Source organism: Dromaius novaehollandiae, chromosome 7 (assembly GCF_036370855.1).
Source record: "Dromaius novaehollandiae isolate bDroNov1 chromosome 7, bDroNov1.hap1, whole genome shotgun sequence".
NCBI lineage: Eukaryota > Metazoa > Chordata > Aves > Casuariiformes > Dromaiidae > Dromaius > Dromaius novaehollandiae.
Window position 1 is genome coordinate 868,186 of NC_088104.1, and position 27,770 is coordinate 895,955.

Sequence of the window (27,770 nt, forward strand, 5' to 3'; positions counted from 1 at the left end):
GATGAACATCTTTTTGTACATGTAGCTGAAAAATGAAAGGACCAGAGTGTGTCTGTACTACAGCCAGTGCTGGCATTGTATCATACTATAAGTATTACATATTATACCTACTTTTATGCTTATTAGGAGCAGTACTGCTAGCAATCCAGCTATGGCAGTTGGGACTGGGTGAAAATCGCTAGTATTGCCTTCTCGGAAGCAAAGTTAATACCTTCCCATTTTGGGGCTGTCTTGTTGACCGGAAAGGTTGATGCTTCGTGGACCATGCAGCCTGCCGAGTTCTCTGCAGTGCCCGTGCGGTTTGGCTCCAGAACTGCCACCAGTACCTGAACTGGTTCGCCTAACACTAGCTTAAGAATGCAGCATTGGAGTCATATTACTGAATTGCAGTGGAATTTGGATGCTCTTTAAAGTTGTATAAAAAAAATTCTGAAGTCAGCACTTCAAAGATGAGAAGCCGATTCTTGTTCCTGTCTCTAAAAACTGCTTTCTTCGCCTTCAGAACTGGTTGGTGGCTTGTGAAGTTAGCTCAAGTGACCGTTCAGATCTTGGGGAAGTGTGTCACTGCCACAATTTTTGTTTTTAAAGTAGCATTTGTAATTTATGTGATGGCGAAGTGGGAATAATAAGCTTACTACCAATTCTGCCTGTTTACTGTTGAAGAACCGCTCTGGTTTTAGGAATTGAATCCCATGGAATTTATTCCAATGAAAAATTCCGAGTTTCACTTGACCAATATTTACTTTAAATCCTGATTCCTCTTTTTGTATCAATATAAGTTTCTGTTTTCAGATAAGCTTCTCTTCTCAGGTTTCACACCTTTGCTGTGGCCTTTCTTTTTCACCCAGTTTTGGAAAAGCTGCATACTTGCACGAGGGCCACCATATACTTTTTCCCGTTACTCAGTGAGTTCCACATCAATTCCCCAGCCAAAATAAGCTGTGCTGGCATAGATCCAGCTGTTGGAGCTAAACTAGGATGTCGTGACTCAAGGGACATTCACTTGAACAACATAGTTGGAGGTTTTGGTGGGAGCAAATGGGGGTGGTTTCAGAACCGAAAATGGGAAAGCTCAAGTGTCCATGGCCTGATGTTACTATTTCTGTTTTTGGGGCTCCATGCCCTCTTATTCCACTCCTATTAAATTTTCTGTTAACACACACTGTTCTCAAATATAAATATTAATATAAAAAGATAAACTTTGGATTTTCCATAACATAATACTTTTGTTTCGTCTCACTACCTTAGCTTATGAATGATTATTATTTTGTTTACTGTATTTGTTCAAACTCTAGGTGAAAAAATACTGGGCTGAGAAACAGCTCAAGCGGCAAGAACAGGAAGAGAAATATATACAGTGTCTGGAAGAATTAAGAAAATTAATGGCTGAACAAGCAATTAAAGACAGAGAAAGGTAAAAGAAATTAAATGTGAATAACTATAGCATCAATAGGAGCTTTTTGTAATCTAATTTGTTGTGATCTCCCAACCTTCCAAATCAGAATAAATTGAGGTAAGTAATTTTTTTTCTTCCTGTCTGGCAGTTACCCCAGTCTGTGTATGCAGGTTGCATCACAATTGTATCCCGGAACAATTTATTTGTTAGTTGGAATTAAATCATATCAATCAAAGTGTTAGAGCTACATAAACCATAAACTGTTGCAATCGTAGTAAGGTGCGCACACTAAACCCAACTCTCTTCATAACGTTTTTATTCTAGTTGAGTAATAAGACCTTCTACCTTCCCTTTTAGCAAAATTATTTGTAGTCAGGTTTGATTTGTTTGACAGAGAGGTCAGAGGAGCTCATGGAGCACTTACAGTCTCAAAGATATCGAATACTCTTTTATAGGATCTTAAATTATACCTCCAAATTTTGAGACATTCAAACTACTGAGTATTCAGACCTTAGTCTTGGTAACAGTTATTGCATCTTATTTGCTTTATGACTCCTCATGATTGTTGTTATCATATATGATACTATACTACACCAGAAAAAGTGTTTTAGTAGTGTTTGTTTTTTTGTCAGGCAACATTATTTTAGAATTTTAACAAATGCCAATGAGAACATCTTGATGATGATTTTCATATCCTTTAGAACCAATATGTTTCAAAGTGTGAAATCAAAATGCAAATGTGTATTGTAATGCATTAATTTGATGCTGTAGATGCTGTTGACTCATCTGATGTCGTTTAGGACTTCAACTTACTCCCATTTGAATCCTTGCCAAGTCTTCATTGCAGGGTATGGCCTTTAATGACCCGCTGAAGAAACACTTGACTTCGTAGAGGAATATAATTTTATATATTCCTCCCTCACAAAGAGGAACAGAACAACAACTGTGTACGTAGTCTGGTTATAGTTGCTCTCCCTATAAAGTCAAATCAGAAATTTACTGTTTAAGCATAGAGGGACCCACTAAACTGCACAGGCCAAGAGGTAATCAAAATAGGGGTAAAGTATCATTAGCATTAAAAGACTAAACTTGTCTTAATCATTCTGTGGGAAGTGATACTTGGATCTTATTTTGTTGTGCTACCTTGCTGACAGCTAAAACTTAAATGTCTGTGTCCTTATGTTATAAATATATGCATGGCTTTCCTTAAACATACCTGCAATGATTTTATCTCAGTTCATCTCTTCAAAAATGTTGCCTGAAGTTCAAAGAGCAAGACCTGTTTATGTTTTTCAGCAATAATTAACTTGTCATTTAGGTTTCAAGTGCTTTTCAAATACTCTGAATATTGATATTGAGTAAAGATATTTTCTTGAAAGATCAAGATTCTAAAATATTGTGAATGATATGAATCTTGGAATACTGCCATTCATTGCTTTTGGTTTAAGCTCTATCTAAATAGCCAGTATAATTGCATTTAATAACCATTACTGAGTGGAATTGTAGTTGAAACAAAGCAGCAGCTTGTGCAGAAGAGACCAAAACAGAGTTTTAATTAGGAAATGTCTTCATATGCAAGACAGAATGTTATTCTGATAAGCTTTAGCTACTCTCAAACTTCTTTAGAGCTGTTAGATATGGTTGCTTTACCTTTGTAAATAGGGCATTTAATCTCGTCGGTTGAGACTCTGATTAATGTCATTCCACTTATATTTTCTCCATTTCCTTTTATATGTAAACAATTTCATCTTTCTAATTCTTCTGTTTTATTCCATTTTTATCCACTAAACTTTTCCATTGAAGTAGCTTTCTTTATCTTTCATTTTTTATTTAAATTGGAACTAAAGTTTTGAGGGTTTTTTTTTCTTTTACTTTTGAGGGTTTTAAAAATTTTTTTCAGCAACTGATTTTTTTGTCCTATAAAGCCTCTATCATTAGCTATATTGATGCCTCAGGGCAAATTATCTTCATTGATCAGTTCTTAAGTTCCCTTTCATTTAGTAATCTTTGTGGTCCATCCATTAGTTCTGCTTAAAAGATAAATTTATCACAGTAAATCCAAACTGTCATCACAGTAAATCCAAACTGTCATCACAGGCATGCATCTCCTTAGCCTTATGATTTATTGAAACAAGGCCTTTGCCTTGCAAACATGAAAAACTGAGATGAAACTCTAGCGATTTTAATGTTGATACATATAGTTATTGGCCTGTCTATTTCTGTTTTAAAATGTCAGTTGCCAAAGGCTGATGCCAGGTAAGGCACTACTCCGGTGGGACTCAGGGAACTTGTACTTTAAGGAGCCAGACCTACTGCTGCTCCTGAGTGGAAGTGACTCTTAAGAGCTGTGTAGAGGGGTTCTCATTTTGCACTCATTGATCTTTCCTTATGCAGTGGCCATTCAAAGACAAAAAAAAAAAAAAAAAAAGAAAAAAAAAGAAAAACTTTTTGGAATATGGAATTTTCCCCACAGTAGCAGAGGAGTTTAATCAGAGCTCTGTATAGTTAAAACTTAAATCCATATTTATTATTAACTTTCACTTAAGTATATGTTTAAGCTAATGGAATCTGTGGAGACTCAGTACTCGCAATAAATCAGAATAGGTTCTTAGATGTGTTTGGTACCCCATATTTGGCACCCATACCAGAAAAATTTGAACTCCGTATGTTACTGGCTATATGAAAATGGGAATCAGATCATTTGCAAGTATTTTTAAGCATAATTTTATGTTTGCAGAACATTTTGAAAAGGCAGATGTGAGGCTTGTACCTGTGAAAATACATTATCATTATTCAAAATATTGATTTGTAGTCAAATGCTTTATAGGTTTTCCGTAAAAGTTGTACTAAAATAATGTTTGTTTTAGTAAGAATCCAAACCGTCATCAAAGGCATGCATATTCTTAGCTTTATGATTCTGATCAGTTTGATTCTATCTTATCATTATACATTTAATTAAAATAAAAAGAAACAAAATGCAGCCCATACAAAAGCTCGGTAATGCATACTACTGAACTACTTTCTCTTTAAGTCCATCCTGATCAGGATCCACACTTCCCACAGGTTCATATTAGTTGAAAATAAGCCTTCAGAGCTGCCAAAGGCTGCTCTTCTGCTACGCCATCCTCTAAGAGTTGAGAGGAGCCAGAGGAAGCTTCCAGCTTCTCCAGGTTAGCCCACGCCACTCCCGCCCATAGCAGGGACAGAAAAAAAATGCAAAGTGTCTGTATGCTATTAAAATATCACTAAAAATGGGATGATCTTATCTGGGCCATATGTGCTCACAACACAGCTGGGTTCCACGGAAAGATGGTTGAAAAGAGCTGCAAGAATGGCAAGATCTGCTCCTTGGATTTGTGAGCAAGCTTCCGTAGCAGAAGCAGCACACACGCATGCATAAATGACTGAACTTTCAGCAGAACTGATCAGGAGAAATTACTTTTTTTAAACCTGTGTATTGAGCTGTGCCATACATTTGGGGAATGTTCTTCTCTCATGGTAATGAATGTATAGAATAAAGTATAAGGAAATGGCACAGTGCATTGAGGAGTGCAGTAAGGAATACTCACACCTCCAGGCTATTATGAATCAGGAGTCAGTAAGTGCATTAAGTAGCATTATGTTTCCCAGAATTGGCATACTGTAGAAAATAAAACGGTATAAAGAAAAATGCTTGCTGTTTGTGGAGATTAATAATTCTTTGAAATTACTTAGTGCTTTCCGTCCTCAAAGCCTTCACAAACACTGATCAAAGAAGGGCAGAAAGATGTTACTGTTATTACGTGCTGTAGTGCCACAAGTACAGTCTGTGGCATTTTAGAAAATGCATTGCACTGGACTTAGGTAGAAGTACCGGCATAACGATTTCGCAGTGCAGAACTGCAGTCCTGCAGAAACTAACTGTATCCTTGCGTGCTTAATCTGTTACAGCACACAAATCGTTTTGGAGTCTCTGCAGGGCTGAGCATAAAGGATGAGGACAGGCCAGTATCACCGTTCTGATCTGAAACATTTTCAGGCTTTTGGGGGAATGGAACAGATTTTTGGATGCTGGAGCTGATTGTTCCAAGAACAAGATATGGCCTGGAGAGTACATAGAAACTGGGATAGATCCAATAAGATAGTAAAAAATGGTCTCTTGTTATCCTGAATTGCTTCTAAATTGAAGATAAAATCAAGCAATCAGGTTTATAAAAAACCTCGTTATTACAGAGTCACTTTGGTGCTCTATTTATTCAGGTCTCCCTCGGTAATTGCAAGACACCAGATAACCAGTTATGACCAGATCAAAGCAAAGAATTAAAGGCACCTGAAACTGGATGTAAATGAATTTAAAGTGACTAAGTCCAAATTTGTGATCTACAGCTCCTCTCTTTAACAGCTGTCTAACAGTGGAGACATTTAACTGATTGGACCATTTCATTTTTTGGCCTGGAAGTTCCTGGGTAGCCGCAGTTTTAGGTTGCGTGCGTGCCCAGCACTGTGCTCTTCTGAGCAGCTGGCCACCCAGCACTTGTCCAAACCCCGTGGGCTTAAGTTTATGGAAGTTCCCTTTACATCTTGATCAAGTAAGAGATGCTGAGAGTGTAGAGTTCAGCACAAATCTGGATAAGCAAGGCTACCTGCATTCAGAAACGTGGGAGAGGGGAAAGGAGCTGTGCTCTGATTCCTCTGCTCCAAGAACAATGTCTGTTTTGCATTGTTTTTTTTATGCAGTGAATTTTTGTCAGGTCCTCCATGTCGTTCTTTAAGTGTAGAATGGGTTGAATACACGTGGAATATTCTAAAGCAATGTTCCCTCAAGAAACAATAGATTTTGCATTGATGTTGCAGGGCGAGAATTAAATTGGCATGAAATTGTGCAGCTACATTCACTCACTACCTGCGTGGGATAGATTGGCGCGGTCCCGTTCTTCAATGCGGCAGCGAATGGGAAAAATTTGCCAGCGTTTTAACCCCGCACCTGTGCAGCTGCCAGCCCTGGCCCTGTGTCCGAAGAGCTGGCACGGGCAAGTAGGGGGGAAGGACAGCTGTTGGCAAGAATTTTAACTCCCTGCCCGTAAGAAACAGCATAGAGGTGGCCGTTTGCCGTGCCACACTCTGTAAGGGGCGTATGAACAGCATCCCTCCTCCTTGTGCTCCTCCCAGCCGTTCCCCCGAGATCTCCTGGGCTCCCCCGACATCACTTGCTCCACCCCACACTCCACTTCAGGGGGAACCAGGGCAGAAAGAATCTGGAAAAACTATGGGGAAAAAAAGCTGGGTGCTGGGCCGTTCAGACAGTCGGGCAAGGCGCAGGGTGGTGGTGGAGTCATGTCCTTGCAGAAGTTTTTCTTCAAGCTTGTGCTAGAAACCTTCTCCGGCGGGTGCAGGCTGTGCTGAGGAGCGTCTTGGGGCTCGGGTCTGGCTTAGGCTGCGCCTAGACACAACCACAGCTCTTTGACTTCATTCGCAGTTTAAACTAGCGAAGAGTCTGGCCCATCAGTGTTTGTCACGGGAACCAGTGGCTACTTGTGAAAAGCCTGAATTAGGGCATAAAGCGCCTTGTATCCCAGCTGCCTCGTGCCTTAGCAGCATCATGCATCGATTCGGTGCATCACGGGTGGAAACAGAAGCAGATCTTGGCCTCGGTGACGTAGCCTCACCGCTGGGTAATGCTTTCTGCTGCTTGCATGAGATACGTATTCGGCTGACAACAGTGAACAGGGTGAGTGGTGATCTAAGGCAAAAATGCTGTCTATGCTATAACTTTATTTTTTTTTAAGTTCCACTGAACTTCCGTAATAAACATGGTAGCTCATTTTTTCCTATTGAATATTTATGAGATAGTGTCTGAAAGGAGAGTTTTAATGAAATTATGCTTATCAGAAATTACATGTGTGTGTACCCACAATACTTCAGAAGGTAGCTGTGCTGAAACTAATCAGCTAAGCTCATTTTTCAGCTGGTGGTTTATTAAAATTATTACTTACCGTGGTACTTAAGGTCAAATATGAGTATTCAAACATTTTAGTTTTAAGTTTTCTATAAAAGTAAGTTTACTTTGAAGAAATAGTAGCTAAAATGTTACTGAGTATAGTATAGTGAAAAAAGTAACAACTATATTTGGATGTGACACTGTGAAATCAAAGCTCAAGTAAACATTTAAAATCAAATATAAAAAAAATGGAAGGATGTTCTAAACTAGAAATACGTTATACAACTGGAAATGCATTCATAAGGCTTCCCGCCTTCCCTGAATGCAGGTTTCATAGCTCTGCCATTGCCCGCTGACCATGAAACTTAAAATTTTTTATTAATACTAGCGTTGGCCTTTACAGCATGAACAAGATGATGATCTCCTTAGGAAAGTACAGTCATGAAAGCACCATCCTTCTCCTTTTTATGAGCATCAAATGCTACTTCAGGACGCTCAGTGCTCGTTCTGTCCTTGTCTGACTGTCTCTGACTTTGATAATCATTTGCACCTGTTCAGACAGGGTGTGGAAATACCGTAAAATGTTTCCTTTTGGGTTTTGCAATGCTATATACTCCTATGTGTATGAAAATGTCTAAAGTAGGGACAAAGCAGTTGAGATTAGACCTGGATGTGTGGCCCTCAGTTTTCTTTCTTGGTAATTTATAAAAGTTCCCAAGGCATTGGATTTCATATTTGATAACACTGGATTATTTTAGAAGAAATATTATAGTGCAGTCAGCTCAAGCAGAGTGAAAGGCTTTCAATGTAATACAGCTTTCATTTGTCATTTTTTAGACAAAAGGAATATTCCTGCTTTTTATGAAAATATCTTCATCTAAAAAGCAGATCAGGCTCTCTCCCTGGAACAAAATTACCTCTGAAGATTACTGCTGTAAGCATTCATCTGCCTAAACAGCAATAGCGACGATAACAAACTGAAAGCATCTCTTGGGCATCCTTGGGCAATGCTGTACCACCCTCTTGAGACAGGCTCGTCCTGATGGTTGTTACTGGTTATTGAGGCAGTGGTCTGTTATAGCTACCAAGATAATTGTACATTTAGTCCCAATTTTTGCAGTTTATAGCACAAGTCATGTATTCCTTTGAGCTTACTATAATTCTGAGAATAGTAAAATAAAAATAGCCAAGTATTATTGCAGTTGAAGCAGCTCTTCCTTCTCCATTTCTCTGAAGGCAAGTTAAAGTTTGGAGGAGGAAGGAAGGATAATTCTCTGCACAGAGAGCATGGCAAAGGCAGATACCGTGTAAGAACTAACGGTGACCTCCCAAAGCGCAGCCTGCAGCTTCCTCAGAAACTGAGTTGAGCCGTGGACTGAGGATTAGTAGGAGATACAGTGATAGCAGTAGTGTTGGAGGTATAAAAACATACTGCAAAAAGTTTACCAGCAAAGATAATGCTGTAGGTGAAGCTTCAGGAGAAAGTACATTTTGTGCAACCCCCTATTTTTTCTTTCTGAGGAAGGATATGATTTGCAGGTTCTGCCTGCTTCTTCCAGTAACAAGATTGGGAGTGATTTGTTCCTTTTACTGGAAAGGGTTATAGGACTGAGTTTTCTGCCATTCACAGATGTCAGAGAACATTTCTTCTTGGCAAAGAGAATGGGAAAAAAAAGAGTAATAGGGCTATAAATAATGCTAGAGAAAAGCTGGGCTCTAGAAATGAAGTCTGAAAGGTTACCCAAGTTGTAAAAAATAAGTAAATAAATAAAATAATAAAAAATTCCTTAAATTTTTCAGATATTTTGATGAACCACCCTATTATTTATTAAGTGGATATAGAAAACATCAGACTAGTTCTTAAACTGCAGCGGGATAATGGAAATTTAAAATGAAACTGGAACAATGTTTTTTACGTTTGTATGTACACTGTTGTGCAGGGTGAAGTTTAGACAAGCGTTGTTAGAAAAACGGTTGCTGGAGAAAAAGGAACTGGCCCTTCAAGAAGCACACGAAGCTGCAGAGAAAGAGAAAAGCCTGGAAGCACTCCGACAGCAGGTGTTTTTATTTCCTGTATATAGTATTTTTGTATACAGTAAAGATATAAACATACACTGTCGTATTACATGAAAGGGAAAAAGAACGATCCATCAAAAGCCAATAAATGAAGAAGCCGAAATGCAGTTTAGGTCTGACGTTAACATTAATTTTGTCATGTTACAGATCTTGTGTGCTTTGTAACTTTGACAAGAGGAACGTTATGATGTTAAATTGCACTGCAGAAGCTGTTGATATTTGAAAATGGATAGATATTAATTTTTCTGGGTTGGATCTGTTTTCTCTTTTTCTTTCCTTTTTTTTTTTATCTTGAGTCTGCTTTGAGTCTCAGTCAAGATTTATGAGTAATTTAAATACTTTTTAAATTCTGAAAACTGACACACCTTGAACTAAAAGTCTTTAGGGAGATAAATTTAACTCTCTCTGAAACTTCTGCACCTCATTTTAAAACAGGCATCTCGAGAAAAGCTCGCGAATGTTTGCCAGCTTAAATGCACTTTGTTAATTTTTTTTCTCTTGCTGACTTTTGAAGCAGTAATGTTGCCTTAGATATATTTTTGTATGTAATCTCCTTGTTTTTTCCTTCAAAGAGTACAAGGAAAAATCTGGAGTTCAAATTCTTTACACCCCAGGAAGTGCAGCCAAGAGATACAGCTCAGGGCAGATAAGGGAGAGAGAAAAGGTCCTTGCTAACAGCTCTTGATTTTGGATGATTTAAGCACCACTAATGTGGCAGCTTTCTCCTCTGGATTACTCGTAGTTAAAAATACAGTATTTGAGGCAGCCTTGACCTCACCTCCAACCTGTCCTTTGGCTCGGGATTAGCCGGCCCGAGCACTGCCTGTTCCAAAGAAATTCCTCCATAATCCCCTGCGGGCTGTTTGTGGCCTTGTAAGTGCTTTTACTCCAGCACTTGGGTTTACAGAGTCGAGAAGAAGGAAGAACATAAGAGTTCGATCTTCTGTGGGAGAGCGAGCCTAATAGGAATAAATAAACCTCAGGGATCATTTGGCTGATATTTCAGTCTTTTTTTTAAACGCTTGAATTCAAGCTCATTTCCAGTAAATAATAATTTATTTTTAAAAACCTGATTCAGTTAAATATTTTGTTGTAATAACAGTATTGATTTTAGATTGTCAATGCATTATTAAGAAGAATTTTATTAGGTCTTTTCTGAGTTATTGGTTCAATTGCATCGGCTTTTGCGTCATTTTTATGAGTGGCAGTAATGCTGGTTGAGAGGCATGGTCTGTTCATCTCTACTGACCGATCCATTTCTTTTATCAAGGTAAAAATGCTTCTAGGATTGCCTTCGACCAGAATGGTATAGCTTCTGCTTCATTATTTTTCCTAAGCAATATTTACTCTCTGTGTTTCATACTGATGAAATACTGCTTCATGAAATATGCCCCTTAGTTTTATGAGGAAAAAAGTAAGATCTTTAGCAAAGTTATCTAGGTTGTGTATTTTGACACCCTGTAAATATAAAGATAACATATTATTAAAAACAGGGTAGGAGAAAACTCATTCTCATAGATATTTCTAATTTTTTTTGTCAATAGCTTTTCAGTTGGTGTGCCCTGACTTTGGTTATTTTCCTCATGAATCTTGCTGTATTTGCTAAAGTAGTATTAACCTATATGTATATATTTTAACACAAAGAAACTGCAATGAAAAAAGCATCTAAAACCTGTAGACTCCAAAGCATGACTCATGCGCAACGTAGTGTCTGAGAGAATCTTTGATACTGATCTCGCCCCAGGAAATTAAACAGTTAAAACAGATATGCTTAAAAACCCCCTCAAAACAAGGTACGATGTTATTTGTCATGTGTTACTCGCTGTTGTTGCCCATGATTCAGTAAAAACTGTGAACTACTGCTCTGAATACCTTTATTTCCATCAGAAGAGAAAGGAGACAGGCTGGACTCCCAAGAAGGCAGGCACTGCTCGCTTATGAGTCTGCCGCTTCCTTCGTTTGCTGGTTTTCTTGCCGGCTCCTCTCCGTCCTGCCGGGGAGCGGAGGGGCTGTCGCTTCCCTTTTGCAGGTGCCCAGCTGTGGCCGTCACCGCGTCCCGGACCGCGCACTGCTCTTACGGTGCTCGTATCCGCGGAAATGCTGTTTTCTGACGGTGCACAGGTGATTTCCTACCGGCGCACGATGAGGTACCGGTGTCAGGCACCAGAAACACCATCCGGCTTTCAAATTCATTTTCAGTTCTCAAGGACTAAGAATCGGCCTCCCCAATATGCAGGTTTTTCTGTGTTAAGCCTGCGCACGTGGCAGGCAGCCCTCTAGCTAACAGCCGTTCTGCACCGTGCTGTATCAAGCCCAACCGATCAAATTGTCCCCAGTTTAAAGCAGGGGAGCTGGGAAAACTCTCCAGGTTTATGGAAAGCTTTGGCGCGCGTGTCTTGGTGGTGCACTGCCGCTGGTAGCAGACACCCAACGAGCCTCTGAGCCGAGGGACGGAGCTGAGGGCTCCTACCCTGCGCAGCGGTTCAGACACGATGATCTGACGTTCCTCATCCGAGATCGGATGGGTCTGTTCACCTTGAATTTTGGAAGCAGAAAGCAACTGCATTTTCAGGTCTGCTCTGAACAGAAGGTAGTATTTGTTAATAGATAAAAAGTCAGAGACACGGAGGAAAAGGAGCCGGCAGAACTCGGGAGGTGAAAATGGTCGTGTGTAACTTACCCTGCGCAGGACCAGTAATGGGATGTGTTGCTGGAGTAACTGGTTTGCTCTGGGACCGACTTCTGCGTGAACATGACAGAAGGAAGAGACAGGCCAAGTCGGGGTTTGAGTTATACATGGTTTCCGAGCCCACGCGCTGTGATGCAAAATGCACGTCGTGGCCTTGGGACCTAGCCCAGAATGCCTGGAGGGGGGATTCAAGCTCTGGACTCAGGTTTTAAGCTTTACACCATTTATATAGGGGTGCAAAGTGGTGTAAGGCACCACTTGGAATTTTTAAGCTAGGTAAGTGATCATGTTGCGGGAAGATGTGTTACTGGTAATGGCCTTTTCTCACATTACCTCTACACACAGAGTGAAGTAGTTGTTGTTTTCATATCGTGTGTTTTAGGTTGGTGTTGTTGCAAAATTAGATCCAGCGAGAGCGGTGTCTGATACGGTGGCATCTAAAGCGAGGATGGGCATTGGGACTGAAGAAGAGTTTGTTCTTCAAAAGCCGCTATTTAAGCTGCATACATACAATGAGCAACAGGTAATCATCTATAATCGTACTACATAGTTTATTGTATGCAAATATATCATAATAGCAATATGATAGTAATAGTATCAATATATCCTAAATGGCTAAATTTACTGTAGAATGCAGAATAAAATTGTTTGAAGTGAACTGCCCCAGCGTGAAAGCCCTCCTGAGGACAGTGCTGCCTCTATTTAAAGTCGAATTAAGCAATATAGAGAAGGATTTTTTGACTCTCTATTCCACATCGGCTAAATCTGTGTGTGAAATTATTCCCACTCTGGAATCTGGAAAGTGTATTTACAAAAAAAAAAAAAAAAAAAAAAAAAGCCCACTATTGATATAGTTTTATGGCATAAAAGCTATATTTTAGCACTGAGTAGACTGAGATTAAATGATGTCTATAACTAAGATTGTCCAGCACTTCCCAGTATAAGGCTTGTGCTAAACTGAGGCATTTGAAAGCTTCTCAGTTTGGCAAAAGAGAGACGTGCTGCAAGGGATGCAGTTTTTACTCGGCTATGGAAGTCTGTCCAAGTCTGACTGAGGTACGAGCTTTTGAAAAGCCTTAGCTCGCAAGTGCTCTGAAGATGCCCGTTTGAGTTTGGTACCTAAATTTGCAGAATGCTGTGTGTGCTTCACCCCCCGCCAACTCGTTTCGCAACGCGTGGCTGCTCCCGGGCGCGTTGGCGTGCCGCGTCCCACGGCTGCAGCCGCTGCGGACGATGCTCCCTGCGCTCGGCCCTCCCGGCAGCCCCGGGCACCGGCGCGGGCCAGGGCCAGCGGTTACCTGAGTGCTTGCCTGGCTCCGGCAGCGCTCCCCCGCTGCCGCCCACGCAGGGAGGAGGTGGGAGAAGCAGCCAGACAGGGCTCCCAGCAAGTCTGGTCAAAAACTTTTTGATAAATTTCAGAATTAATTTATTTCCCTGGGCCTTAGTGAATACGTAAAATGGAAGTGATAGTGCCATGTAGTTGTAGAGCAGAGCTGTGGAAAGAAAAAACCATAAATGCCTTCAAAACCCAGATTCCATGGAAACAAACGGGAGGAGATTAAGAGTCTGGTGCTGAAAGCGGGGTTTTATCGATGGTCCCTGAGAGAAGCCTGCAGCTCTTCAGGGAGCAGAGTGAAGCGAAGCCGCTCCGTTTCTCACCCGCCTCTGGCGTTTTGCTGAGGAATCGCAACCAGGGTTCTTCGTTAAACTGGTTTGTGATCATTAATATTAGAAAGGATGGTATCCAAATATGTGTGGTGAGATAGGGCTATTCACTGTTGATTTTTCTCTACTTCTGAAGGCTTTATTTTTTAACCAGATTTTTTTAAACTCTTCTAGAGCTCTTTTAATGTATACATTCACAAATTACCTGTAAGATATACTGTGTGTCTGAGGAAATTATTGCTTTGTTTTTGTCCGTTGTTGTGGTTTATTTTAACAGATCATTTCAGACCCTAGACTTCGTGTTGAGCTAGCTCTCCGAGAAGCTGGGCTTCATAAAACACTTTACGCAAAAGAGATTTTACCAAAAATTCCTCCATTGAAGCTTCCGAGAAGAGATACGGAATCCACAGCTTTTAAGCCATAGAGGACATCACGTATCGCGAACTGAGAGAGTGCTGGGGTATATGTGCTTGGCTCTTGTGTGAGACCCTGGATAAACTTCCCACAGGCTGTTTCATGGAACTGCTGTGTCTGCACTCATTTTGGAAAGCCGTTTGCGTTTCCCGTGTGGTGCTGAGCAAACCGCTTTGCACTCCCCCACAATCCTGAGCAAAGCTTCATAACTTCCTATTCTTTAGGAACACAATATGCTGAAATCGTAATTTAATTGTTTCAAGTCGAATCGAAACACTTCAAAAAAGCTGCCGCAAGATTGGGTATGAAGGGAGCCACTTGGAAGATTTATATGCGATTTATGCCGACGTTTTCCCCAGCAGTGTTTTCCACAGCTCTGCTCTGAACTGGGCGGGTTTGGTGTTTCAGGAGGGCCGGGGCCTCCCGTTCCTGAGGCTCCCCTCCTCGCCCCTTGAAGCTGCGTGACCGAATGACGTTTACCCAAGGAACCCCGTCGCCCCGGCTGGCGCCCGCCGTGGCGGCGGTTCTGCGGGCGTCTCACGGGCGCAGGCGGTCGCGGCACAGCCCTGCAGGACTGGCAGTGTCCCTTCCCACCGGAGCGTGGGACGTCGGCGCAGAGGTGTCCGCAAGACTCTCGCAGAAACTACAGGCCAGTCTGATAAACAGCGTTCTGAGTAGGAGCTTGGTCTGTTTTGCAACTGGCCACACAAATCCAAAATAACTTTGCAGAATACTCATTTTGGATTATGTTATGGTTTATAAATGCACCCCCCTAACTTTCATTCCAGGTCACTTGAGAATTTGATTTTTTTAATTACAAAATCCTCATTATCATTGAATGCTTCTATTATTCCTTGATTATTATAAGAAGGAACCTAACCTTTGTCTATATTTAGAAACCAATTTGGTGCATCATGTTTACTGCAAACCAATCACCCAAACAATTTCATATTGCAAATTAGTTTTTCAGAATGAACTATGAAATGAGAAATAACATTTCAGCTCTGGGATCTTTATTTTGCAGCTGGAAACCAATGAATATGATTCAATTAAATGAAAGAGAAATTGATGTCATTCTATTTTGCAGCTCATTTTGTTTTCAAGCCTTACATAAGAGGAGTGTAAACTATATGTAAACAAGACACAATTAGCAGTTTAACCACTAATTTCTAAGGGCAGTAAATAAGAGACGGATCTGAACATCCGTGTTTGTGTGTCTAGATGATGACAGGACTTCGTCAACGGGATGCTGCAGTGCGCAGTCGTGGCTGGTGGGTCGCACACCTGCAGCGCCCGGTGCAGCAGGCAGCCCCTGCTCGCCCTGCGGGTGAGGCCCGGGGCTCGGGGCAGCCGACGGCCTCTCTCTGCTCTGCCGGCGGATCCCTTGGTGCAGAGGCCAGGAGAGGAGTCTTACTGCTAGCCATTTCCTACAGGTAAAATGGGGATGCTTGTAAGGACACGAGTTTTCATCACAATTTCCTATGCTTTATTTGTAGGAAAGAATTTAAAAAATTAACGTTATTTTTGTAGAAAGACATATGCAATTACTTGCAAATAAAAATGGTTATTTAGAAAATGTTTATGGAGACTTTTTCTGTTGGAAATATACTTCTCAGCCACCAGTGTTGCGTTGCTCTGATGGTCCTACTCGTTATTTTGTGCTTGGTACGGATGACGCTTCCAGTTCTAGCTATCCCTTATGCAGGTAGATGAAGTGTACGGAGTTTGGCTAATGGTTTGATTTTTTTAAAGCCTGAGAACAATTTCTTCATGAAAATGAAGTCTTTCAGTTTTAGGATATACTGTACTTCCATGAATTTTGGAAGTCAGGAAAGTAGCTTAGCTACTAACCAACACTTCCAAGTCGAGTATCCCACTGGAGCCGGGAGGGGAAAGATCGGTTTTGCGAACTTATGTTTGTGCAAACGTATGTGCCCATAAGCTTATGTTCACCGTCACTGAAGTTGCTGCCATTTATAGAAAAAGGAAAAACGTGAGTGATTGCGATGCCGGTTCTGATCCCTCTAAAACCAGAGGGGCCTCTGCAGCGGTGGTTGGTGTTGTGAAAACGAGCTCAGCAAGGACCCCGGTCCTGAGCGCTGCGAACTGTTAACTGACCGGTCTGAAACCCTAAAGAGGGTTAAATTAAAACGTATAACAGAGAAATCGCTTAACAATGGAATCATTGAGTTAAAAGCAAAATGAGAAAAATAAGAGTCTCGTAACTGCATAATGTTCTAGAAAAGAATTCGCCATCTTCTGCAAAGTCAGTGGTGAGGACTGGTCCTGTTAGCTGCAGTGGAGCAAACTTCACCTGTTAAACTAGGCAAAACGTTAATGCACTGGGTGTCTTTTACTGGAGGGGTTATACGTTATTTCACAAAGAAGCTGTGGTGCCTGTTGCTGCTCAGCGTAGAAGGTCCTCGAAGCAGACTGCAGACTTTGCAGGACTGGGTTTGAATTGCGGGTTAGGTTACAGGTAAGAAGTGATTGCAGTGATTTTATTTCGGTTCTGAAAGGACCCTGGTTCCTGCCCCGAGTTCCTCCACCGCCCGGTCAGCGTTTAGCCGAGAAAATCCAGGGCTGGAGACGAGGGACGGCTCTCCTGCTCCTGTGGACGGTGGGAGGTCACTTTTTCACGGGAGCGAGCCGAAATGTGCCGTGGAGAGAGCCATTCGCAGACGTTTCTACTGAAAGTTGATAAATGAGGCAAAATATCAAGCCGTTCCCTAAAACAACCCCTAGCAAAAAACTTATGGGGAAATTAATCAGTAAAAGTTCCAGTATTTTTAATATATTTTTATATGTTCCATGTGTTTTAATATCCTGCTAGAACTGTTTGTGTGAGAAACAGGCAGATCAGTGAACTGGTGATGAGGTATGAAACCATTTGGGTCAAAATTGTCTGAATTCACTCTATTACTAATATTGTAAAGAGCGACTGTGTCGCGGTGCGCGCAGAGCCTCTCGGCAGTCACGGTCCAGTCCTCGGTGACCACGTGTCCGTATCTTGAAACGCATCCTCAGAATTAATGTGAATGTTAATTACATTTGTTTTAATTAAACTGGGATCCGCAGGGTGACCCGCGGCGTGCCCAGCACCCAGTCCCCCCCCACCCCCCCCGTGACGGGTGTCAGCCTGGGAGAAGTGCAGCTCCCCTGCGCCGGCAGCTCCTGCTCAAATACTTTGATGTCGATCAGTTTTTGGCAGCTCTTTAAATATTATCAGAATAAAATTCTGCCCAGCCTTCATAACGGCAATGAATAACGATAACGTTCACAAATGCGGCTTAATTCTGTGCCTCATTTACTTCGCTTTGGGCACTACGCCAGGTGCAGAACAATCTCCTTTCTGCGGGATCCCTGCGTGTGACCCAACGGGACGGTAATTCGCGAGTATTTGAAGAGGGGGTTGGAGCATGGAGTTAGGATCCTAACACAGTTGTATTTTCTGTATACTCTGCCCCTCAAGCAGTCCTTGGACGTACGAGTACATCAGTATAATCCACACTGGATTTTCGGTCCTCGGTCCCGTACAGCCCGTTCCCTGGAACGTGCTGCTGCCGTCGCGGGCGATGCCGCGGTACCGGCGCCTGCGGGCTCACGTCGTGCTCGCGCCCGGTGGCTGCTGCCGCCCGAGGAGCCCCGCTTTCAGCAAAGGCCCTTCGTGCCCCGTGGCCGAGGCGGCGAGCAAGGCGGGGGATCGACGACAACCGGTATCTGCTGCGTTACAATACTGCTTCTACAGCGTTTGCCACCGGCGAGAGGGACGGGGCTGGTTTCCGCTGCCTCCCCGAGGGCTCTGCTTGCGAGCAGCATCTTTAAGATCCCAAGGAACCAAACTGGCAAAAACTGCCTGGAAAATCCATTTACCCCACTGCACTGGAAATGCTCCTTTTGTGTTAGCAGGAAACAACCAACCTTTGTGGCCTGTAAAAAAGGGGGAAACAGTGATATCGGTAGAGCCAAGAAATGTTTTAAGCCTGGGAAAGGATGAGGGGGAGTTAAATTTTGTTTCTTCCAACATGTAGTTACACTTTTTACCAGCAGCTCCTTTTCCCTGGGCCACAAAAGTTGTTTTCATACACTTTTACAGTGAAAAGGGTTTAGAAGGGATTTTTGGCCTTCAGGTTGTATAAATCCCTTAACGACCCAAATCTCAGGGCAGCTGGAGCCACGGCACGTGAGGGCGAAGCGGCGGCGGGGGGAGAAGCGTCACCCCCGGACCCCGCAGTCCGCGTGCGGCGGCGAACGCGGTCGGCCCCATCTCAGCATTTCGCACGCCAGCAGCATAAGCTCTTTTTGAGTACTCTAGCTCTTTTTCCCTGGAAAAAGAGCATAATGCTCCATCTAATCTCCCCTGACCTTGAAAGGAAAAAGATAATCGTCATTACTTGCCCCTTTTAATGATTCCAGTTAGAAAGTCCAATAATGTCTGCATTTTATTTCAAAACTAATCTTTCATTTGCACAGTGCTCATCAGGTTACTTAATTCATGTTCCAAATAGCCTCAGTTTCTAAAGCCGGGGTGCTACGTCGCAGTGTAGAGGAGACGGTTACGCAGGTCTTAACACGCCCGAGGAGGAGGATGGAGCCCGCGGTGTCCGGGCACAGGGGTCCTGCCGGCAGCTGTGCGGCTCGGCTCCGCTCCGCTCGGCTCGGCTCGGTTCGTCGTCCTTCCGACCGTGCATCCTCTCAAACGGTTTCATTTAAACAAAACTCGGCCTGGAGCAATACGCAGATGGCCACATTTGCCAGCAGCTCCGGAGGTTTATAAATAGTCCTCAAGTTATTAATTCTTCATTTATTCCATTTCATCAACTTTGTGATGAGCGCTTAATTTTGCGCAGGGAACAGTCCCCGCGCGGTGCTCTGGACTAACCAGGGGTTATTTACACAAACGTCAGCTGCTTCTTGATGCTTTTTGGACCGTTTGGCAATCGCAAGCGTGCTCTCGTCGTCGGAAGCGACGTTGTGCCATGCGTCTGTTAGCGTTGCTGCGGGGTTACAAACGGGGGGGGGGGTTTCCTTGGGGGGAGGCTGGGGGCCCCCGGCTGCGGGGAGCCCCGTCCGGGACCGGCGTGTTCCCGCGGGAGCGACCGGGCCGGGGTGCAGAGCGGTCGCCTGCAGCCGCGGTGCCGCCAGCTCTGACCGGGGCGGCTGGCGGAGGAGAGGCGGGCGCGGGCGGGGGGCTTGGACGGGGGCTGCTCGGTACCGGAGGGCAGCTCGCTCTGGCCTCTAAACGCGCTCCAAAGTGCAAGACGGATCAACTACCAACCTGCGTGTGTTCTGACAGCATCGATAATTTGGCTTGCATAAGAACACACAGATTTAGCATTGTTTGGGGGGGGGAAAAAAGAAATTATGGATCATTTTACCCTCATAAAAGCCGCAGGCGCCCAGGGTGCCCGAGGAGCGTCGGGAAGCCGGGAGGGAGCTCCTCGCCGCAGCGCAGCAGCTCCTCCACCGGGGCCCTGTCGAGCTCGGGGCTCTGCACCCACATGTCGTGCTGGACCGCGTCGCCCCGGACCATCAGCTCCGCACGCGGCTGGAGGAGGGATCTGCCGCCGTGTCCGTCACCACGATGGAGCACGATGGAAACGGATGGAAGTGGAAGGGGTGCCCGTCCCGTGCTGTGGAGAGGAGAGAAAAAGAGAAAAAATCATCCCTCAGGTGCTGAGGCAGCAGCACGTGGTGCTGGCCAGGAGCTCAGCCCCGGGGCGAGCGCTTCCCCCGGAGGCCAGGCGGGATTTTAGGAGCTCTCTCGGGGTCTTTGCAGCCCGACCGGGGTGGGGGGAGCCGGAGCTGCCGCCCCACGGGAGGTGCCGGGTGCTGGTCCTGCCCCGGCCCGGTGCCGGCACATCCTGCGCTACCGGGGTGCCGCTGCCCTGCCGCGCGGCTGCTGCGCGGGAGCACCCCAGTTTCTGCTCTGCGGCTCGGCCTTCCTTTCCTCGGCCTCACCGTTAAAGATGAAGTGAAGTTTGTAGCACGGGATTTCTTCTCCATGACGAAAGCCGCTGGTCTTCCTATTTGCAGGCGCTATCAGGTGTCCAAAATCCTGACGGAAGGTGCGGCTAAAGGTGCGCTGTTAACGTCACACATGCGATCGGTTTTCGTGTTGCTTTGGCTCTTTCTATTTGGCCGTGGGACGGTTGTTCTGCTCGGCTTTAGCATGTTTTACACGTGAAGACGTTGCACGTGTTACTGTGCTGGAGCGTCGGTCTGAGTTGTTCGCCAACACTCAGAAGGTTTGTCCTCGCTGTAAATACCCAAAGCGGGAGGCCGGTCTCCTGCCGCCGGTGTGTTTGAGCTCCTCTGCGTTTCTAAGGAACTTGCAAGGACGTGGTGCTGGCGACGGCTCTGCGCAGGGCACCGGGGGGACGCGCAGCCTGGCCCCCCCCCCCCCCCCGGGCAGCCGCAGGCTGGAGCCGGAGCCGGGGCCGCGGGAGCAGCAGCAGCAGCAGCAGCAGCAGCGCGGGGCCAGGGCTCAGCGCGGGCTGTTCCTCTGGTCGTGGCACGACTGCTGCCGGGGCACGGGAGAGCAGAAAGTCTTTTTTTTCCCTTGGCTGCTGCCAGATCGGTTCCCTGGGGCTTTTCTGCAGGTCGGGCTGGGTTTGGTCTTGCTGGGGGAACCGAGCGTGAGCTGTCGCGCGACTGATGCCACCAGATTTCGGCCCAACCACGTGCCGAAGCAACGGCGGCAGGATGGAGCCTTGGAGCACGGACGCGTGCCGGCAAGGACTGTATCCGCTTCTTCCCCTGTGCGGTGCCAGGCGTACTGTTGCACTCAAAGCAGAGTTAATAATAAAGCGAGGTTTTGCCTCAGAGCGCGTGTCACAGCAACACTTGCAGCAGTTTCCCGTCGTCCCCACGCGGCGGGACACGCTCTCTGCCGCCCGGACCGTCCGACCGCTGAGCTGAGCAACACGCACGCGTTTCCCTTTCGCCCTCCTCCTCCTCCTCCCCCTGGCAGGGCTGGGCGAGCTGTGCCCGCGCTGGCTGTTCTTGCAGGCGGGTCACCCCCAACCTCGGTCACCTTCCCTTGTCGGGCTGGAGCCAGGAAGGGCCGGGGCCGGGCAGCCTCCCGCTGCGGTGGGGCCCCTCACCCCGGCGTCCCGGCGCGCGGGGGGCACACGCGCACCCGAGGGCCGACGGCCCGCGCTGCTCCGGGCGGCACCGCTCGTGCGGGCGTCCTGCCGGGCCTGGCTGCCGCTGGTGCCCGGCTCCGGGCCGAGCTGCCCCACCAAGCCGCGGGCGGCGCGACGGTCCCGTCGGGGCTGCGCCGGGCTCCAGCTCGGACCACGCCTTGCTCCGGCCCCGTCTGGTACCGCCACAAAGAACCGCCACAAAAAAAGGAGCTAAAAAAGGAACCAGCATCGCGCGTATATACCTGCGCACGCTTGCCCTGTTTAAACCAATTTCACTGTTTTGGGGTAGTAACGCCTGGCTTTAACAGGCCTCGTGCAGGGAACGTGGCTTTAGCAGTGGTGCCGGGGCTCCGGTGTCCTCTTCGCGGAGGAGGCGGTTTGCGGGACACAGGACGAGGAGAGCGAGGCGGCAGGGAGTATGGTGTATACGCTTGGCGTATTCACTCACCGGGTAAGTGAGGCGCAGGGGCCGTGTCCCCGGCCCGGCACAGCTCTGCCCCGGCCGCTCCCGCGTCTCGGCAACGGGACAGCGGCACGTTAATTGGGCACGCGGGGGGCTCCCGGGCCATCGCTCCTCGGAGCAGCCCGAGTCCGACCCGCGCAGCTTCGGCAGAGTTTCAGGACGGCTCCGGAGCCGCTGCCTCCTCCAGGCCCCAAATACCCAAGTGCTCACGGCCGAAACGTGGCACGCGAGCCGGGCACGGAGCGTGTTTTCCCTGCGCTCATTCTCTGCTCTCAGGTACCTCCGACCTGGTAAATCGTGAAAGCGCTCCCTTTATTTGGCCAGCGGCTGTGATTTCGCTGCTTGGGTGAGTCTGAGATTATTGCCAAACCTATAAAGCTTTTTTATGGCTTTGCAAAAAGAAGCCTGAAACAAGTAAGTCACCAAGCGGCCGGCAGGGCAAAGCGTCCCGTTTACGGCAGCGACCTGGGTGCGTTTCCCAAGCCGTGCTGCCGCTCCTGCCTGCGGGAAGCGGCTGCCCCGGGACGAGCTGCTGCGCGGCCGCTTGCCCTGCCCGTCCCTCGGCCGGCTCAGCCCAGGCCGCTCGCAGCCGGGGACGGCAGGACGCGCGAACCCTGCTCCGTCGAGCGTGCGGCGGCCCCGAAGGGCTCACGCGGGTTCACGCAGCGAGAGCGCTTCAGCGGACTTGGGCTCCGGCCCCGAGTCCCACGGTGAATCACGCTCCTTCCCTTCACCAGCCGCTTCACCAGCTGCTGGAGGGGAAAGTAAAAGCGGAGCCGGGGTTTCTGGGAGGGGATTTGTGAGCGGTGTCCGTCAGCCCTCGGAGGAGCTGCCCTGGGGCACGGCACTGCCGAGGACGTGTCCGCCCCGGTCCCACGTGTCGGGGGCATCTGGGGCTCCGTCTCCGTTTGGCAGGTGCTGCAGGGCGGTGGCCCAAGGCTTCGCATCCAGCACCTTCCTCTCGCTCCTGGGTCTAAATCCGGCACCTGCTGCCGCCTCCTCTCCTGCGCTGCTTCCTCAGAAAGAAGAGACAGATGCTGAAGACCTCTGCCACAGGACTGGACCTGCTGGGGGTCCTTCGGGCAGCGGGAGCCTGGGGGTTTCTTCTCAGCCCCACAGGGATCCTGGGAGTCCTAAAGACGACGAGAGGAGGAGGAAGGATGCTCCTGGCCAAGATCCCCGCCGCTTGCTTGCCTTTCTCCTGCAACAGCGCGCGGCCTCGCTGGATTTGACCTCAGGGCTTCGTCATCAAGGAGAGAGCCCTGGAGACTGGTCTGAAAGGCTGGAGGCTGAGGAAACGGGGCTCTTTGCTTTACCTGGTGGTTCATTGGGGTTTTCGTCTCCAGGGCCTTGCTGTGACCATGCAGGCCAGAAGCTTCTCCTCATGCTCCTCGCAGCCCCGAGGCCCTCAGCGCCGGTGGCTTTGGGGCAGTCCCAGACCGCTCGCGGCACAGCTCGGCGGGCAGTGCTGGGGGCCGCCGCCGTCCCGCACGCGCCGCAGGGCCCCGGCACCGGCAGCACCGCTCGGGGGGGTGGGGGGGGGAAGCACCCGGCGCACGGCTGCGCGGTGGGACCCTGCCCCGCACCTGCGTTGTCCTCAACTGGTCGTGGTGGCCCATCCGCGGTGGCCCATCCGCGGTGGCCCAGCTGCAGTGGCCTGGCGGTGCGTGTGGTCAGTCTGGGAAGCACAGCAGACTAATTGCAAGCGCTGTTTAAAACAAAATGGGCTGAAGACGAGTTATGCTGCTACTGCTCTGATGCAAGAACGCGGTTTGCTTAATTTAATAATGCTGCGTAATTTGTGTAAAACCGAATTGGTAGCAATTATGTGTTATTGTTAATTGCTTGGAGCTGGATGCTCCCCTCCGTGCTCATACTGAACTGTACCTGACGCCCTAAAGCCATCGATATTGATGCTATTTCACATGCAAAGATAGTGGTGCAATGCAGGGCCGTGACGTGCTGAGACCTATTCAGTGCAGCACAGGAACGTCTCCAGGATCCGGCCCTTTGCAAAGCAGCAGGAGCACCACGTACGTCCTGGGCCCTGGCTTCAGACTAATTAAATCCCCCCGCAGAGGTAACGAGAGTTTTGCACGCCCGCGCTGGAGCTGTCCCGACAGGCCCGTCCGCGGCCCCAGTGGCCTCGTGGCTGCTCTTCCGTGACTCACGCGCCCGACTCACCAAACCCTTGCAAAACACACATATTCGGAGTCAAATTTATCACAGTCAGATATTGAAACGAGCTCTTTAGCTTCAAAGCTCGGTGCTTCCCGGGGTTTTCTCAGCAGCTGTGCTCAGACTTTCACTGTGCTGTATTTTCGGGAAGGGGCGCTGAGGTGGCTGCGGTTACGTTACAACCAAAAGATTCATTTATTTGCATGTATATGTCTATCTAGACGTTTCCCCAAGGCAAAAGAAAATAATCTGTGACAAGCAGCAGCACGGAAGGTCATCTGGATCATGACGTCTGTGCCACAGCTCGCCTCCGACGTGTGAGCAAGGGCTTTGCGTACTGACCTGAATGATGCTAAGAGAGTTCAAAGCTTTAGCAACACTCCGAGTAATTAATAGGTAGGGCTTTGCGTAGGGCCTCACCATTTCACATACTTGTACAAAAGTAGCTTTTAACATGCGTTTTGGAAGGAATAATAGTGTTTTTCGCCCAACCAGGGCAGCGCAGCTCTGGCTCTGTCCTGGTGGTGGCATCACTGAGGTGCTGCTCCCGCAGCGGGACCCGGCTCGGGAGCGGGATGGGACGGGATGGGACGGGACGGGACGGGACGGGACAGGCGGCTCCACGAGTCCCAGCACCATCGCGCTGGCCGGGAGGCCGCGGTGCACAGCGCTGGACACGTTTTCTGGATGCAGACGTGCTTTGGGACATGCTTACGCAGCGTAACCTGGCTAATTGCTGCACGTGCCAAACCGTGGTCACGCTAACGAGCATGGAAAATTTCCCACTCAATTAAACAGACATGGGGGTCCGAAGGGAGATCATTTTATTAAATTAGGTGACTGGTCTGGGGTCCAACCATTATTCAGTCTCCCAAAAATTTCCTGTATATCGTCTTTAAGCTGTTTGGACTGTTCCTCGCTCACAAAGTGTTGAGCGTGGTCTTTACTGGAAATTTCAGCTGCTCCGGAGAGAGGCAGGATTTACCAAGCACCGAGGAGTTTGGGGTTACCATGGTAAAGACACCAAAACAGAGGCGCCTGGTTTTGCTGCACTTGCTGGGGTGCCGGGGGGTTTCCACGTGGGGGGTGACAGGGCAAACCTGCTCGGTGGCAGGGGCTGCCTGCAGTTGCTTTCTGGGCCACACGACCCGAAGTGCGTGATATTCGCGTTAACAGTCGAGGGTTATCCAGCTGTAACCCCGCTGCGCTCCCGTGCAGGGGTGCGTGCTCAGGTACGGATGGAGGTGCCCACCGAGCCCGCGGCACCTTTCCCGGGGGCTGCACGATGCCTGGGTGGTGGGGTGTTTCGCTGCCCTCAGCCCCATGCTGCGGTGGCCGAGGCACGTGGCATCGCCCCGGCATCCCTGGCACGCGGCGGGTCTCGTCCAGGCCGCGGCTGCTGCCACCGAAGGCAGCACCTCACCGGGGTCTTCATCGGAGACGGCAGCCTGCCTTCCCTCCCAAATAACAATAATGGGAATAAAATTCTACTTGCGGCTGGGATTTACATCCAGCACTTACGACACCGATGGAAAAAACAACTGCCTGGCCCCAGCCCCTGCTGGAAGCCAGACTTATTCGTAAGGAGACTCGTTATTGCCAGCGATGAACAAGAAGTGATGCTCAAAAGGACAGAAAAACACACAGCTGTGTGTACAGGTTGTGCTGAGATTACTCCGCCATCCTGATTCTTCCCTCGTCTTGGCTGTTAATTAAAGATCGGTCACATATACGTGTGATGCAATTGCATTAGGCTGCGGGCGGGAGCCGCTGGGTCCTAGTCCCAGTTTTAGCGCTGACTGCTGCTGCGGCTCTGAACATACTCTCAGCACCAGCTGTCCCTTAGCAAGCGATTGCGGGTCACTGCGCCAGGGACCAAAGCTCAGGTTGTTCTACCAAAAGCGAAGAAAAGCGGAAAGCTGGCCGTGCAGACGTTTCTGACCCGCGCAGCTCCCCGGAAACCTTGCCAGCCCTCCTTTCCAGGAGCGTGGGTGGGCGGGCGGTGCCGCCGGGGAGCCTCGCGGGCAGCTGCCGTTCCTGGGCGCTTTGCTGCTCACCCGGATCCCGACGCTCGTGCGTAGGCTCCCGAACTTTGGGCTTCTCTTCTGGAAAACGGTCCGTGTTCGAGCTGGTTCCTCCCGAGCGACACCTACACACGAGCCGCTCGAACGTCGCGCTCCGCTGTTCGGCAGCGCGCGGTGGACAATCACTGGCCTTGCACTGTCGCGGGCCCGGCGCAGGGCAGGCCTGCGTTTAGTGAGAAAACACCCAATTCGTGTTTCGAGTAAATACAGCGGGGTGTTTCCTACACACCGAATAACCACAGCGTAGGAGCCGCAGCTGGTTTTAACAGGGATAAAAGCATTTTTACCATTAATTCCCGGAGCAGGTTAAGTTTTTCTGCGTGACTTGTACTTATATGCTGCTAAGACTCTTCTTGGGTCAATGAAACAGTAAAATACTGATTTAATGGAACAAGATTAAATGAATTGCTGAGCGTGGACTCGCATTATGCTTGCTTTGGCTTCGGTATTTGTGGTGAACAACGGGTCACCTAAATCGAGCTTAATCCTCCGGTCGGGTAACCGGTATTTCAAACAAGGGTAGCTCGCCGAGGCGCTCGCCCAGCAACGCACCTGCCCGTGTCAGCAGGAGCAGCACCACTTCCACATTCAGACTCCTTCTGGGTTCGTCTGAGCACTAACAAGGACGCCTAAAAAACCCAGGATTACGGAAACTAAACTCGTATTTAGAAGAATAAACCGTCTGTGAAAGAATCTATTTTCTTGCTTCTGACCGTCGCAGCCAGACAGCCACGAGGCTCGGCGGTTTAGAGGGGCTTATTCTGTACTCCCCACGCCCCGGGGGACACCACGGCGCCCCAGCACGACGCTCGCACATGATTTAAGACCAACGGAAGATTTTCAAACAGCGCCGCGCAACGGCCGCCCCTCCCCCTCCCCCCTCCCCCCCCCCGCTCGCCGTTACGCAGCACGCCAAACCGCCCCGCCCCGGCCCCGCCCCTCCACTCCACTCCCGGCCCCGCCCCTCCGGCCCCGCCCCCCGCCCCGCCCCGCCCCCCGCCGCGTTACGGCGGGCGGAAGTGACGCAACGCGGCGGAAGGGGCGGTACCGTCGGCCATAGACGGGGCGGGGCGCAGCCGCGGCCGGCCCCTCCCGCCTTCGCTCCCTCCCTCCCGCCGCCGCCGCTCGCCGCGGCCCTTTGTCAGCGTCCGCCGCCGCCGCGGGGCGCGCGGGAGGGCAGCCTCGCCTCGCCGTGCCGTGCCGTGCCGTGCCGGGAGCGCGGCGGCCGCCGCCCCATGGGGAGCTCGCCGCGGCCCTAGCGCCCCGCCGCCGCCATGAGGAGGTGAGTGCGGCGCCGCTCCGTGACAGGGCAGGGCCTCGCGCGCCGCCGGGCGGGCCGGGCCTGGGGCGCCGCGGGGGGGGGGTGAGGGGAGGGGGGGCGCGGCGGCCTCGCGGCCCGGCGGCGCTCGGCGTCCGCCCGTGCAGCCTGCGCGGCCCGGCCCGGCCCCCGCGGGGCGAGCGCCGCCGCCGCCCTGTTCCGCGCCCGGCGCCCGCGGGGGGGTCCGGCCCGGTGGGGCGCGGTGCCCCCGGTTGTCTGCCGCAGGGCCGGGAGGGCAGGGTTGCTGGGGCGCCGGGCCGCCGCCGGCGGTGCCGAGGGGCGGTAGCGGTCTGCGGCGCCGCTGCGCTGGGCGGTGGGTGCGGGGGCCGGGCCGCCCGCTGCGCTCCGCAGTGAAGTCTGCGCGGTGGGACCCGGCCGCCGCTGCCGCTGCCGGCGGGGGAAGGAGAGCTGCGGGCCGGGCC

The 27,770-nt window shown here is 48.9% G+C and overlaps 2 protein-coding genes across 8 annotated transcripts in view; both read left to right on the forward strand.

Annotated features, from left to right (window-relative positions):
* The window catches only part of CCDC148 (coiled-coil domain containing 148), an 80,308-nt gene extending 64,575 nt beyond the window's left edge, over positions 1–15,733 (forward strand). For all 7 annotated transcript variants that reach the window (XM_064514518.1, XM_064514517.1, XM_064514522.1 and 4 more), the window contains 4 exons: positions 1,296–1,414; positions 9,254–9,371; positions 12,461–12,601; positions 14,021–15,733. In XM_064514518.1, coding sequence (XP_064370588.1) covers positions 1,296–1,414; positions 9,254–9,371; positions 12,461–12,601; positions 14,021–14,167 — 525 coding nt within the window. In that variant the 3' untranslated portion in view covers positions 14,168–15,733. The remainder of the gene's footprint in view (positions 1–1,295; positions 1,415–9,253; positions 9,372–12,460; positions 12,602–14,020) is intronic.
* An 11,326-nt stretch (positions 15,734–27,059) lies between these two features.
* The window catches only part of ACVR1 (activin A receptor type 1), a 65,505-nt gene continuing 64,794 nt past the window's right edge, over positions 27,060–27,770 (forward strand). The window contains exon 1 of the mRNA XM_064514524.1: positions 27,060–27,312. Within this exon, the coding sequence (XP_064370594.1) occupies positions 27,305–27,312 (8 nt within the window). The 5' untranslated portion in view covers positions 27,060–27,304. The remainder of the gene's footprint in view (positions 27,313–27,770) is intronic.